The 16,104-nt window shown below is 39.4% G+C and overlaps 1 protein-coding gene across 1 annotated transcript in view; it reads left to right on the plus strand.

Moving 5' to 3' along the window:
• Window positions 1–8,914, plus strand: part of LOC122982528 (probable phospholipid-transporting ATPase IIA) — a 32,484-nt gene extending 23,570 nt beyond the window's left edge. The window contains exons 22-28 of the mRNA XM_044351876.1: window positions 469–533; window positions 1,724–1,879; window positions 3,430–3,494; window positions 3,753–3,861; window positions 3,954–4,011; window positions 5,422–5,625; window positions 7,034–8,914. Coding sequence (XP_044207811.1) covers window positions 469–533; window positions 1,724–1,879; window positions 3,430–3,494; window positions 3,753–3,861; window positions 3,954–4,011; window positions 5,422–5,625; window positions 7,034–7,170 — 794 coding nt within the window. The 3' untranslated portion in view covers window positions 7,171–8,914. The remainder of the gene's footprint in view (window positions 1–468; window positions 534–1,723; window positions 1,880–3,429; window positions 3,495–3,752; window positions 3,862–3,953; window positions 4,012–5,421; window positions 5,626–7,033) is intronic.
• Window positions 8,915–16,104: the final 7,190 nt, after the last annotated feature.

Here is a 16,104-nt window from a genome sequence, read left to right on the forward strand (position 1 = left end):
ACTGTCCACATGAGAATTTACAAAAGGACACCTTACAGTTCCCAGTAGACACACCTCATGTTACTGAGCCAGAAACCCTGCGAGGTAGCACCAGCTCACTGAGCTTAGCAACTTTAATAAAATGATCAAAACTTAACATTTTTAATTTGCCAAATTATTGACTCTCACTCATGATCACATTGTTGTTCTTTTACAAAATTCTGTCAGTGATTTCAAGTATATTACACTTTTTATATTAATAAAACAAGTTAATATCACCCAGCTCTATGGTCACACTCCTGTTATCTAAATTCCAGACCGACATTTCACCTTCCTCACTGTGGCTCTGCTGTTATGATCCCTTAATCGGGCCAAATGAAGGGAGTGTCTCATGAAATAAACACACACATAATACTCTCAACTCAGTATCTGTATTGGTGAGTCACTGATGTGAATCTTGACACCTCCATGGCTTTTGTTTTCTCTTAGGGGATGGAGGAAACGATGTCAGCATGATCCAGGAAGCCGACTGTGGCGTGGGAGTGGAGGGAAAAGTAAGACTCTGTCCATCTCATCGCCTCACACTGACGTGTCGCTCTCACAGATATTCGCTTTGTGTTTCCTGTCAAGATCTCTCTCACATTCAGAGAGAGATGTAGAGGGACATGCACACAGATGATTCCTTTTTCCCTCCATGAGGAGCTATTGTGTTTTTGTAGAGGAAACAAAGATGACCGGATGCTTTTATGCTTAAGTAAAAGTAAGAGTCTCTGATCAGCACGTCTCTTGTACTTCTCAGGGTTCACTCTGTAAGATCCCTGTTATTTAGTTTGCCATTTGTCCAGTTTTGTTCATTTTTTTGTCACCAATGCTGATCTTGACAGTTGAAAGTTAATCAAGATAAAAAAACATCTTTACAGCCCATCAATCCATCCATATAGACAAACACATTTACAGTTGCATTCACAGCTAAAGTGAAATAGGAAGTTTTAATTGGACATTCTAACCTGAAAGTATTTGGATTATGGGAGGAAACAGGAGGACCTGAGGGAAAGCAGCGGCGGAGAGTCGAGGAAAACGTGATTTTCTGTGCGGAATTTGCATGTTTCCTGCATTTTTACTACTGCTTTCAAATTCAACTGTATAACAAGAAATTAAAGAGACAAAAGCTGCAGAGATGACTGCTCACACACACACAAACAGACACACACAGAGAATCTGCAGTGGATTTGTTATTATAGCTGAAACCATTAGCTGAAAATGGATCAGCAACAATTTTGATAATCGATCAGTGGTTTACATCATTTTCTATGTGAAAATGCAAAACATTCTTCTAGTTTCAGCTTCTCAAATGAGAATATTTGCTGGTTTTCGTAGTTTTCTATGATATTAAGTTAAATATCTGCAGGTTTGAAGCAATCTGAATAAGTCAACTCGGGTTTTGGGAAGATGTGATGGGCATATTTCACTAAGTGTGAATTATTTGCAGCCCTACTGGTCATTATGGATTTTGTTTGATTTATTAAAACCTGTAGATCTCACGCTCGATGCTTCAGCGTAACGTTTGCAGAGACTTTTTGTGCACCTTCAGTCTGATTTTTTTTTTTTGTGCTTCCAAATAACAGAGCTACATATCTGTCATCTTCTGTTCACTTCATAATAAGAACACATAAACATGCTTTTCAGGTCAGCAAAGACTTCTTGGAGCATATCCTAACTGCCCTCTGTGCTGTGTGTTTGACAGGAAGGAAAACAGGCCTCGCTGGCTGCCGACTTCTCGGTGACTCAGTTCAAACATTTAGGCCGTCTGCTCATGGTCCACGGTCGGAACAGCTACAAGAGGTCTGCAGCTCTCAGCCAGTTCGTCATTCACAGGAGCCTGTGCATCAGCACTATGCAGGTAGAGATCAACTAAAGCATTTGTGAAAAGAGTTCATCAGCTGTATTGAAACGATGCCTTTGAATCGTAGTATTTTGCAATTTCTTTGGCTCAGTTTTCACATTTAGAATTTCATTTGCAAAACTCTCACTGCAAAGCGCCACACTTATTATTTTGGCCTCAAAATCTCACACATAAATGAATGAAAGGTTTATCAGTGCGTCATAACAATTAATTTGTTTATCCATACATTTGAATCTTTTAAAATGCACTTTGAAATGAAATGGACACAATCAAAACAAGAGTCTGCAGTGGTGAGGTCAGTTTATGAACTGATGTAAACTAAGAATGACTTTATATATTGAATATCCTCCATCACTAAATACAGATAATAAGGTTTAGAGTCTGACTTGTTACTACAGTACATCCTTTATTCCTACACAGTAAAATGAAAACTGAGATTGTACTTCAGCGCTTCAATTTCTGTTTTTTTATGTACACAAAAAACCCCCACAAAGTAAACACAAAGTATTTTTTATTCGAGACACCAAACCTGAGATGTTTGTATGACTTGTGGGTTTAATAATCTGAAATACAGTAAGCTACTGTAATGCAGGCAAACATATAAAATTAAACAACAATGTTTACTAATGCAACAGATACTTATTATGTTGCAACATTTTAACTTTTAAGCTTTCCAAGTTAAGAAAATATATTTCTTTTTCCCACCACTGTCACACAGTTGACTGAATCGGGTGGGCAGTGAAGTTATTTTGCCATGCTGCTCACAGCTGTGATGACGTTAAAATAAAGTGAAGTGACTTGCTAACACGTTGTATTGATTTAGTGAGTAAGCTTATCAAGCATTGATACGAGATGATGGTATTGAAAACTGAGCATGTGATTTAGTGTTTTGAGTCAATATGGCAGTTCAAATTTTGCACGTCGAAACTCCGAGCCAAAACAACCGTAAAATATTATAAAACATCTGAAAAACAATATGTTATTTTAAAGTTTGGGAGGATCCGGTTCATCCACAACACCTAAAACCTAAATGTGAGGGGGCAATGACCGAGGCGAGGCAGGGAGTAGTTTCAGGGGTGGTCATGGAAGAGTGGGTGCACGATGAGTCAGAAGAGGTGCCCTTCTCAGTTGCTGCCCCCCACCACAGCAGACACAGTCAATTCCCATGTCCCTGTCCAACCTCAACCCCCGCCGTTGAGGGAGAGCCCGTGATTCACTGCATCATGGACTTTGGGGTTTCAGGGAGGCCCTCCTCCACATGTCTCACATTAACACCAACCACAGCCGCAGCTGCGACCTGTCTGGTTTGGGGCCGCCGGGTTTGGCAGGCTGACTAGTTGACAGCTCAATATTGGCATCATCTATACGCACCGCGGTTGAGTCAGGAATATCGCAGTGTTGCGTTTGATTAGCTAATTGATCGGTCAAAGTGTGGTAACCTTTTGATATAACTTTGGTGTAGAATTTCTCCCAATTATCATTCGTAAAGCCATCTGAGTATTTATAAGAAAATGATTCATTCTGTTCTTGTTTCTCTGTCTCTGTAGACGGTTTTCTCCTCTGTTTTCTACTTTGCTTCAGTCCCGCTCTACCAAGGATTCCTGATTATTGGGTGAGATACAAACTCTGAACTGTGATGACTTATCGAGAGAGCATTTGGCCGCCTTGTTTCCCTGGCATTTCCTCTGTGTTAAAGCACTGTTGTAATGCTAGAAGGGGGAAAATATGAAAGTACTGGACTACTGCTGGACTAATGCATTTCACTGTTGAATCCAACAATGAAATGTGTGAAACTTCTTGTCCATGTGCCATTTTCTCTGGAGCATGTTCCCCCCACATTGAGAGGACACATGAATTTGTTTGTTTCCAGCTACTCCACCATCTACACCATGTTCCCTGTCTTCTCTCTGGTGCTGGACAAAGATGTGAAGTCAGAGGTCGCCATGTTGTATCCAGAATTATATAAAGATCTCTTGAAGGTATTTAACGAATGGTCACACACTGCAGCCAAATATAATATACAGAAACGTGGATGAAAAATGATGATGTCGTACTGTTTTTCTTTCCACAGGGTCGACCACTATCTTTCAAGACATTTCTAATATGGGTCTTGATAAGTATCTATCAAGGTAAGGAAGAGTTTATGCGAACCGTGTGTTGTTGTAGGTAGGTATATGTTGATGTGTAAAGCATGAGGGTTGACAATCAGATGTTTAATTTGAGCAGAAAGACAAATCGCACTCTGAAAAACAAAGATAAAAGGTGCGTCGCTCTGCTTTTAACAGCCCACACACACTTTCCTCTTAATTTCTAGAAGAGTTTATTTATGTTTGAGGATTTTTTTGTCAGAAAACCCCGAGGTAACTTTCCGACATGGGCCATTTGCAGTGAAAAGTCGTTTGCGGCGGCATCCAAAGCTACGCCCCAAAAACCTTTTATCTATTTCTGTCTAAAATAAATTTTCCATGTTACGGCTGATCTGAAGCTACTGTATATTTCCAAGTAATGGGGCCTAGTTTCCAAATCAGTGCTCTGTTTGTTACTGTATCACTTGTATCACAGTTTCTTCTACTGTACATCCATTGTGAAGTTCTTTGTTTAATTAAAGTCACTAAATACTTTTAGGTAGTTCTACAGTTTGGGAGATGTGATTATTTGCTTTTTTGCAGTGTAGATGATAAGACTAATATCACTCTCATAGCTGTATGCTAACTATGATGCTACATATAACAGCAGCTAGCTTTGCATAGCATTAAGACTGGAAACAGGGGAACAGGCTGATTCTGTCTAAAATTCTCTAAACCTCGCAAATTAACACATTATCTCTTATATGTTTATTGTGTGAAAACAACAAAGTGTCTTGGATAAGTATAATTGGTGAGCTTTAGGGGCTCTTTAGGCAGATTGTGTTAGCTTTTGACATGCTAGCTGTTTGCCTCTGTTTTGATTCTTTGTGCTAAGCTAAGCTAACCAGCTGTTGGCTGTTGCTTCATATTTAACAGACAGATATGAGAGCTTTGATAGATCTTCTCATCTAACTCACTGCAAGAAATCACAAAAACTTTATTGTCCACCACAAAGCGATGGAAATTAGTCTTTAACATGTCTCACACAGTACACACAGAATAAAATAAACGTAGCACAAAAATATACACGTAATGTTAAGAAAATAAAAAAATTAACTACTTAATGTATGTATAAACGTATGTAGTTCAAAAAAACATCTACTTGTATGAAATACATTAGCAGCTGAAGCCAGCATTGGTTTGTTGCTGGTTTTATAATGTCACAATGTGAGAGGAAGTAACATTTAAAAAACTGCAGAGAGGAAAATCTTCCTCCTCATGTGAGGGGGAAAAAAAAAATCTCTTTGTGAACCTTTTTACTTTTTAAATCCCAAAAAAAGCAGATGCAGTTTTCATCTTGTTGATATGCATAACAGAACTTCAGTCACTCATCAATTATATACATCTGCAGAGTGACGTTAACATTGAATATAATGCAGGAAGTGTTGTTCTTCTTCTCTTTTTACTCCACAGGGAGCATCATCATGTACGGGGCGATGCTGCTCTTCGACTCGGAGTTCGTCCACATCGTCGCCATTTCCTTCACCTCTCTCATTCTGACCGAGCTGCTGATGGTTGCTCTGACCATCCAGACGTGGCACTGGCTCATGATAGTCGCCGAGCTCCTGAGCCTGGCCTGTTACATCGCCTCGCTCGTCTTCCTGCACGAGTTCATAGGTGAGCGAACACAAAGCATGACGGCAGCGTATTTCATAGAGACAAGAAAACAAACACAGTCTGCGGTTTGATTGATGTTATTGTACTTGGGACGACCTTGAGATAGTACGTCAGCAGTCAGCAGTGAGGGAGACCTGCTCATTCATATTATGCCTCTGGTGTACAGTAAGCTTTGGTATGTTGGATATTAGGAAGGCTAAAGGTAAGCACATTAACAAATTGTCCTGGTTCGGACGTAGCTCAGACATACCGTAGTACCAAAGAGGAAATGCCAACAATCCTGTTAAGTTTCCTGTGTTACCAGCGACTGCCGAGGCTCATGTGTTTATCACAGAAAAGGTGTGCTCGGTAGAAAACACCACCCTAAAAATAGTGCTCTCTCCAGTGTTACAGAGTGGCCATTGTAAGTCTGAAACATGAACAGCTCTCATAGCATAAGAGTTGGTGTTTACTCTATTTCAGTCAGTTTGTTGCAAGGCTATTGTACACATATTTACTTGAGTTGGCTAAAAAATAAGCTAATTTTAGTTGTGCCATATTAAGACTCGTGACATATACAATACTCTAACCGAGAGCTTTCCAAGCTTTATTTTCAGTTTTTACGTGGGGTGTGGAGTTCCATTTTCAGCCTAAAATCTCGACCACTGAGGATCATGACCGGCATGTGGTCAAGCGTACCCTTTCTGGACACTTCTCCTCCCTCGTGAAGTCCAACTGGAATAGATTTTTTAAAGGCTATTCTTCTGCTGCATCTGCAGTTTACACTTTCAATTCGGCATTTTCCAAGGGGGGAAATTTTTGTATGAAATTGTTTTAGTTTAATTTTCCTATTCTCATGCATTCAAAGCAGCAGAACAACTCAGCAGAAATATTTCATCCAAAACTCCTGATGTTATTTTATTATATATTTGGCTCATTACTGTTTTTTATTGTGGACTCAAGCTGCAACTAATGATTATTAATTAATCTGTTGATTATTATCTGGATTAATTTGGTCTGTGAAATGTTATAATAAGGAAAAAGTGACCATTTCTAGAGACTATGCCTTCAGTAGAGACTACAGTTATGCCTTCAGTTTGCTTGTTTGGTCCAACAAATTAACAGAATCTTAAGATATTCAGTTGACTGTTATATATGTCAAAGAAAAACTGCAAATTCTCACATTTGAGAACCTGAAACTAGAGAATTATTTGTCTTTTTGCTTGAAAAGTGACTGAAACTTTTTCTCAACTTCTCGTTGCAGCTCTATTGTGCTTTAAACAATAGTAACACGAGCCTGTAGCAACATTTAATTCACTAAAAGAATGAAATGAGTTGAGCCACAGTGACAAAACAGTTCGCTAAATAATAAATATACATCTGTATCCTGCAACCTCATTCTGCATCTTCATCTCTTCGTCCGTTCCAGATGTTTACTTCATCACCACGCTATCGTTCCTCTGGAAGGTGACTGTCATCACGCTGGTGAGCTGTCTGCCCCTTTACATCCTCAAGTACCTGCGGAGACGCTTCTCCCCGCCCAGCTACTCCAAGCTGACCTCTTAAAGAGAGAGAGAGAGAGAGAGAGAGAGAGAGAGAGGAGCCTCTGGCCTCGTTTTTACTGTGGGAAAAACAGAAAGGTGTCCCTGTCTTCATCCAGCAGAGCCTGCGCTTTGACCAGAGAATCAAACACGGATTCATTCCCCCTTAATTTATTCTGGAAAGTTCTACTTGGAAATGTGACAGACAGACGGTTTTGTCAGGGGCAGGTTGTTTACTGAGAGGGAGTTTTTTGTTTAAAAAGCAGTGTTACTTGCTACATGTGTTTGATGCAAAGGCGTACTGATGATTTCTCTATGTGGAGAACACCTGCAGTGAGTTGTGTTTGACCAGCTTTGACTGGTTCAACTTATTGATTGTCTCGAACTGAAATGTAAATATGTAATTTAATAACCTGTGGCTAATTGACCTGTATGTTATAAATCAAGACACGAAAAACACTTCAGCAAAATTATGCAGGTTCAGTTTGTTTTATAACGTCAAAAAAAAAGTGGAAAAGTTGAATGTGTCTGACTAGCCTCTCACTCGATAATGTAGATGTGTCATTTGGGCTGGAAGCTAATTTTCTCCAATTTCCAGTTCCATCTTAAATAGCAAAGCTGTTTTTATTGTCAGAAAGTGAAATTGTATTGACGTAGCATTCTCGCTCTGGACTTGATTCACACTCTCCTTAAACAGCGATTACTAAATGGAGTTTGAGAATTACAAGGTTGAAAAAAAAAAAAAAAAAAAAAAGGTTTACTGGCCAGACTTTGCATAAAACACACGTCTGCAAGTTTGTGTATTTGTTTATGCGTCACCCTGATGCTACAGCCCGACACGGCAGAGGTGGTGTGGTTGTTTATTTTAGCATGACCTGTGGTGTCTGATGTTAAATCTGTCTTTGTCTCTTTGTATGGACCCTGAATGCTAAAGTTGTTAGTGTTTGTGGAGCGCGGTCAAAAACAGCCACAGAGGAGTGTCGGTTATTTGCAGCCGAAAACCTTCCGCCGGGGCTCCCGACAGGCTGTGTGTCCGCAGGGGAATGTGCAGCCTCTCATGTGGCCGCTTGGCAAGCCAGCTCCGGCCACGCTTAAGCATTGCATGATGACTCACTGTAACAGTGACCTAAAGCCATAACTGAAAATATCACAGTGACCGGCATCCAGCTGCCCCCCCCTTTTTTTTTTTTTATGTCGTCTAATCCAGGGCCCCCACAGTTCTCACTGCTACTACTAACCTCCACAGTTAAGCTGTGAAAGAAAAAAAAAAAGGGATCAAATCAAGTCAAATACGATGTGAATATTTTCAATAAGTATTATTACTACTGCACACTCAGAAGAAAAAAATGGTATGGTACTACTGTATATTCACTCTTCATATTGCATTTCACTAGTGGTGTGATGATGGTGATACTGTAAATAATCAGCAACTAACATGGCCACATTTTCATTTATTTCAATGTGTCCAGGGTGCCATAAGTAAAATCATTTTTTTTGATCCCCACCAAACTTACTGTAACAAGCTGTTTGCACAGACTTTTGTTTTGTACAACTGACTATTATATTTTTATGTTGTAATAGAGTTGCAAAACATAAATGACGCTAAAATGAATTTTGGTTGCTTGTAAATAACCTGTTTTTTTATTTATTAACCTTTTTTTATTTAATGGTATTGATTGCACTCAAATGAGCAGAAACAAAAAGGGAGAGTTGTGTTGATGTCAATGTTGTGATGATGATTAATAAATTCATGGTTTTTTTTTCTGCCATTTTTTTTTCTTCCTTGTGATATATTCTGAAACAATGCTTGATGATTCATCTACAGTCGATGATTTATTTCCTGATGATCGACTAATGGTGCGAATCGAAGAGTAAAAACACTTCATGTCAAAACAGTCTGTAGTCAGGACTCACCCTCAAGTCTTATTTTGTTCCTACTGAAGACACAATTCTTTAAAAGCAAGTTACAAATCATCTTAACATAGTTTTTAAAAGCTCAGCAATTTCCCAAAACAGCTGGGCACTGTGGTTTTCAGCAAATGTTACTCAAACAGGAGTAAATACTACATTTGTTGGGGACTATTTTCAGCTGCGGATGAATACACATTTGGTGTTTTTGTGAGTATTTGCAGCAGGATTTTTTTCCCCTCATGTTGTGAGATTGATTATGACTGCTCGTCATAATGAAGGAACGGTATTGGCTTACTGATGTGTTTTTTTTTTATTAATTTGTGGAAATAAATGCAGCTCTGTGGCACAGTGGAATAAGATATATCAGGCTTTGGATACACACAGTACTCGTCTGTGGGATCGATTCATGGTTGGTTTTGATCTTTTCATTGGATTTGTTGATGAGACAAATATGGAATATCACCAAAATACTACTAAGAAGTAAAAAAAATAAATAACTGAGGGAAAAAAACTAGAAAATATTCCCACACGACAGATATTATGAAATTTATCAAAGGCCTGAAGGACTTTGACGTCATTTTGAGTTCCCGTGAATAAAAATTGTGAAACATACATCTATAAAATGACCATTTCAGGAACTAATGTATTTAATTGCCTAAAACTACATCAGAATGATGTAAAAATAAAAAAACAAAATAAAAAGGGCTTCTAGAGGTCAGGTCAGGACTTATTTATAGTTATTATTATTATTTATAGTAAAATTTAAAAGTTATCCTTGTTGTATTTAGGTATTTTGATGTTGGCGTTATTGTTCTCTTAATTAAATTGTGATGATGTGTTTTCGGATTTCAGGATTCTAAATTTTTAGTTTTACATCGAATGTCTTGTGTTTTATATATTTCTTTGCTTTTAACATCCTGGGACAATTCTGGAAATAAGTATTTTCACTTATTATCCCTAGATTGTTATACCTTAGGTTGTGTTCTGTATCTATAATCCATAAATAAATCATATCATAATCACGTAACCCATCAAACTCCGTAGACACGCTGCCAGAAGAACAGTATATTAAGAAAACATCTTTATAAATGATACAAACCGAAGTACTTTCCTTTTCCCCGGGGTATTCCTTACTCATGGAAAGTGAGATTGGACCGAGACGATCACCCACAGTTTGTATGTGAAAACAATCATGAGTATTATGGTTGTGTTCCACTTCAGTTTCTGATGAGGTGCGAGGTACACGGGACTCTCAGACAGAGTGAAGAGGCTGGAAGTTTGGATCTCTCACCAGAGGAGGGAGTCCCTGATGCCTGAAGACCACTTGTGTTTTTCACTCTCCTCCACACATGCTCACATCACATGAGCTTATCCACAATCTCAATCTATGACATTAAATGTAATCATGAGTGAAAAAAGGCAAAGCAGTAACACAAAATAGATTATTACATTAAAAAATGAGTGAACTCTATTAAATGGATTCATAAAAGCTGAAAACTACAAGGAAAACACTTCTTCATTTTTCTTTGAAATTAATGTCCTCGCTCGGTTTGAGTTTTTAAAAGGAACTCGGTTAATTATCCATGTAGGTTACAAGTCGTAAAAGTGTTAAAGCTTACATGGCTTTTCGGCCTGGAGATGGTTTTAGTTGGACTACATTCTCAGTCATAAAAATCTTTTCCTTTTTTTAACATGCAGTCAAGCACCTCAGAACTGCATGTTCAAATTAAAACTACAGCATATGTCCAACTTTTTCTTTTTTTTTTTTCTTGTTCCACTGCCCAAATGCGTAAGTTATACCATTAAAAGAAACCATTTAACTTAATCAGTCCCATGAAAAAGTGTAATTCCACTCCAGAATCAACAGAGCTGCCTGCTAACCTTAACGCTCGTGGTCTTTCCTGCCCTCTTGAAGCCGGCTGTGGAGGCCCCCCGCCCCCCCCACACCCCCCCTGGCTGGTCCCCTGCCAAATCCACAATCCAATCAGAGTCAAAATAAATTTTGAAAATGAACTTAGCATTTCACTGGGTTTAGATTTTCAAGACTTTAACTCACAGCTGTTACATAACATATCCAGGCTAATTATCAAAAGGTCGGTGCATTTCATCTCTGGCACTTCTGGAGACAAGCGTTAAGTTTCCAGCTTGGAAACATCTTACACGCTGCTCCCAATGGAACAGTGCAAAAGAGAGAGAGAGAGAGAGAGAGAGAGAGAGAGAGAGACGCAGACTACCATGAATGTGCTACAGAATATAGGCTACCACAAACTGTCACATGATCCCGACTGGAGCGGTTCATACGAATGATAGCATGGAACCATGTGGGATCCGTATCCAACCTTTCAGGCCAAAGGTGACCACATTATCGACAAGGTGTCTGGACCTTCTCCACTTTTTCCTAGAGAGAGCGCTGAACTCCTGCTGCACAGTTTAGGCCTCGAGGTCAGCTGTGCTTCTGCGTCACATCCGATTGGTTAAACGGCCTAACGAGCTCACTCGCAATAACCCCGATTTGCATGACACTCCTAGGATTATACAGCACATTAAGCTTATCTGCTTAGATGCATCGGGTTGTTTTGAAATAACAGAAACAGTTGATGGATAATTTGGAAAGACACCAAATAATGAACAAGCTAGCGGAGATGAATTGTTTACTACACGCTGTTATTGCTCTGTGTAAACACTGGATTTTGGCAATGACAGGCCGCTCACAGAAACATTGCAAAGCATGAACACACACCCTCCTCTGGCTCTATTTATAGCTGTGCAGGCCTGGAATGCTTTGATTTGTCTTAGCACCCACAACTGTTAAAGAAGAGCTGCAGATGTGTTTCTCTGCCTCTACCAGTGATCTCTAATGACACTGGTTAATGCCTTCTTGGAAAAACAACTGAACCAAACCTCCCAAATCACTTCAAAACTGGATTAAACAAACCCTCCACCCTCCACCCTCCACCCTCCACAGCTTTAAGTGCAAGAGTGATAAACTGTGATTGTTGAGACTGAAGTTGTAATGGGAGGAGTGAGGTTTTCTTTCAGCTGAAATGCTGAATAAGGGTATTCCACATTGTTTTGACTACCAAATATTGACTTGTTTGCCTCCATACAGTGCTGATAGAAGACACAGAGAGATGTTAAAGTTATGAAATACTGTAGGATGGAATTGGAAACCTGGATAAGACAGAAAATGGCCTCGACAAGAGCGGCAGAGGAGGGGGTGGGGTGGGGGGGGGGGAGAGAGAGTTGATATTGTGTCATGGGGTTTCATAATACTGTGCTCAAAAGGGAAAAATCCATGAGCGAGTCTGCCACTTTTCCACTGGACTCAGGACACTTGAATTCTTTTTACAAACATTCGAGTATCGATCAGAATCTTGTTACATAATGAGTTGGTTGCGTTCTGCTTAGATGTATGTAGTTTCCATGTTGATACGACGCTATTAGTTCATACAATTCGGAAAAAGGAGGAACATGTTTTCCATGGATCTCAAGTTGTGGCAGGAAGGAAATAAGATTCCTTACTGCACAATGACGTGTCAGCACTGCCCAAAACTGAAATCCTGTCAGTAGTCGTCTCGACAGCTACAGTATAGCGCCGCTTGTGTAACGTCTATTAATATTTATTAAGAGCTTTTTTTTTATGAAAAATGCTGATATTAAAGTGTTAAAGTGTTTGAGCTTCGCTGTGCAGAGTTTGACACCAGAAGGCTGATTTCACCTTCATCTGTTGAAAAGGGAAAGTTTCTCTTTGCTCGCTTTAAATCTAAATTTAAAGCCCCCCCTCCACTAAAAAAAATGTGTTTTGTTGATAGTGACTTCTGTTGGATGTTTGAGCTTCACTGTGCAGAAGGACGTATGTGCAGAATTTGGCACTTGAAGGCTGTTTTCACATTCATCTGCTGAAGGGGGGGGGGAAAGTTTCTCTGTCCTCAGTTAACGTGTGAAGCTATGAGCAGGATTTGTGACATCACAACTAGTTTGGAGCCAATCATGGCCCAGTATGCAACTTACACGAATCTGATGTGTTGTGGAAAATGTATCAGACACAAAGCAGAGTATCTTTATATATCTTACATGTCTGGAGGGGATCTTTAAGATGTCTATGTACCAGATGACTTTGTGACATCATAGTCAATAAAGGTCTTATTTGCAAATTACAAAAGTATGATGTTGAAACTTGAAGCTCTGAAGTAGGAAACATCTTGTGTCCCACAGTTAAACTTTAGAAATATTTATAGATTCTGTATTTTTGATTGCCCTGAATGGAATAAGCAGTATAGAAAACGTATAAATGTATGGATGGTTTAGTCCAAGTATCATTAAAAAGGTAGACGGTTTAATTAGAGATGATGCAAAGGAGAAAAGTACAATGTACCTGGCATATAAGAGAGCATATCAAAAGTAAGAGTCCGTGCCTCCCTTTTACCCCCCTGAATTTCCTTGGAAAGATTTCCATCAGACACCATACAATGTACCATTTCCATATCAAAGTTCCACTGCTTGGGTTTAAAAGCTCAATCACGCATGTTACACTTGGAAAAGTCGAACAGGGCAATGCTCTAACCCAGACAACTCTACCTCAATGAGCTGTTTTACAGTGATGGAAAATACTGCATGACCTTGGAAAAAGTGGGCTCTATGAGAAGAAGACGAAGAGAGAGAAAAAAAAAAAACGGAAGTGCTAACTCGGCCGTCTGGACGCAGGCAGTTTTCCTTTCTTAAGCGTGTGCCATATTAATTTACTCATTCATAATTTGAGTTGCATAAGCGTTCCGTAACTGTGGAGGAATTTAGGCTACATCTGGTAGACGAGGATGCTTGATGGTTACCCCCAAAACGTAGGCTCCAGGCACTGTGGTTTACAGACTCATTGCAGTCACCTTGTTCACCCAACAGTCTAGCACAGGCTCTCTCACTCAGACTAATCCATGTCTCAATCCAAAACAGATCCTCTGATTAACCCCCCCTCCCCTCTTGCACGTACACACATTTTCCTATGAATGGCCTTGGACCTGGCATGGCTGATGTAAGCACTGGGTCAGTCACTGAGGCTATGCAGAAGGCTTATATGAGTATGGACTGCATGTGTTAAGTGTATGATACAGCTTGCTTTTATAGAAAAGATAATTAAAGGAATAGTTCAACATTTTGGGAGCTTGTTTGCTTTCTTGCCAAGAGTTAGATGAGAAGATCGATACCACTTCACTTTTGAAGAGTGGTATCGATCTTCTCATCTAACTCTCAGCAATAAAGTGAGTATATTTGTATAAAAAATGTATTAAATGCCCTTTAAACATGATTCATATTTGGAAAGTTGATTCTCAGATGGATTTGAGTGTGTGAGTACAATAACTGCACTAAAAGCACTGATATTGGCTCCTCTTAATGGCTGATTCTACAGCTTCCTCTCTTGGGCAATATGAATGGTGTTCATCCCTCCAGAAGACGTCCAAAGACTTGTAGAATCGATGCCAAGGGTCATGAACACCATTTTTCTAAAAGATATTCCCTCATTTAGTGTTTTGATGATGACGGCGGAGAGCGCTGTCTAACACGTCAGTCCAAAAACTCCCATTGGTGTCCAATTGGGTTAAGATCTGGTGACTGCGAAGGCCGTAGCATATGATTCACATCATTTTCATACTCATCAAACAGTCAGTGAGAGCTTGTGCCCTATGAATTCAAGCACCGTCATCCTTGGAGAGACGACTCCCATCAGGATAGAAATGCTTCATCATAGGATAAAGGTGATGACTCAGAACAACTTTGTTTTGATTGGCAGGGACCCTTCCCTCTAAGGGGACGAGTGGATCCAAACTAAATGCCCCCCAAAGCATAACAGATCCCCTCACTGTAGGGGTCAAGCATTCAGACCTGTACCTGTTTTTCCTTTCATTTGTCACCCGTCTGTATATATATGTTTATAGATGGCCCATGTAACATATAAAACATGAAACCTTTCTGTATGTAGTGTTTAGACAACGCTTATATTGTCATTTCCATATTTATTCACCTTCATTGAATGTGCATGTCCAGCCTGTTACAAAGGGAAGGCATCCTCTACATCTTGGGTTTTAGTACAAAATAATAATAAAAAAAAAACTATGTGATGGAAAAAATGGTGCAATCATTGTTGGCATTTTGACAAATACAGCAGTGAGGGCTCAAGTGAAACATGACTCAGACATGTACATGTATACAGTATGTCTCGGATTGTTTACCAACACTAGAGTAAAGTCAATGAGGGATTTGAAGTAGTATGAGACTATGCTGAAAGAATTATTCACTATTACACAAGAGATACTCATGTGATTTATTCAAAGAAGTTCCAGTCTGGGAATAAACAATAAAAACTACAGTTTAAAATCTTAATGTCTGTGTGATCTCAGACAGAAATCCCTCCACAACACAAGCAGCTGATGAAGTTTCTTGTGGAAACGAGAGAGTGAGTCTGTATTTTTGGTGTCCGATAGGAAACTATGTACTCGCATAAGAAGGTTTACCTCAGATGAATCCAAAATATCAATATTCTTTTTCCCTTGGATGCTACCTTATATAACTTTTATTGCAGTGGAGAATTTGTCCACGTGACTAACTGGGGTCAGTCTATGTAGTGGTCTTGTTCAGACTTTTTTTTTCCAGTCAAGTATCAGAAGATGCTGCAGATTTCCATTAGGAAATGGAAATGGGTAGTAGCTTCTTCCCTCGGTGGGTACAATGGAATTCTCTATATTCCATGTTCAAAACGCCAGCTAGACATGGCCCCTTAAATTTACTCTAAACAAGAAACATTTTAGAGATGTCTGGTGTACAATCATGTATATATTTAGATAATTTAAACAACCAGACAGAGCAGCTTAGTTAGCAGTGTTAAGTAAATTTCATGTAATGTATCCTGTAATCAAACTTCAGAGCTATTTTTTCATTTTCTCTCTCTCTCTCCTACAGTGTCCTACAGTAATTTCTTCATCCCCACAATGAAGTTCTTGTGTGCTACTGTCTGAGAGAAGCCGCAGAAATGCCTTGGCGCAGGAGCCGGAGACGTCAT

This window comes from Thunnus albacares, chromosome 5 (assembly GCF_914725855.1).
Source record: "Thunnus albacares chromosome 5, fThuAlb1.1, whole genome shotgun sequence".
In the NCBI taxonomy this organism is placed as follows: domain Eukaryota; kingdom Metazoa; phylum Chordata; class Actinopteri; order Scombriformes; family Scombridae; genus Thunnus; species Thunnus albacares.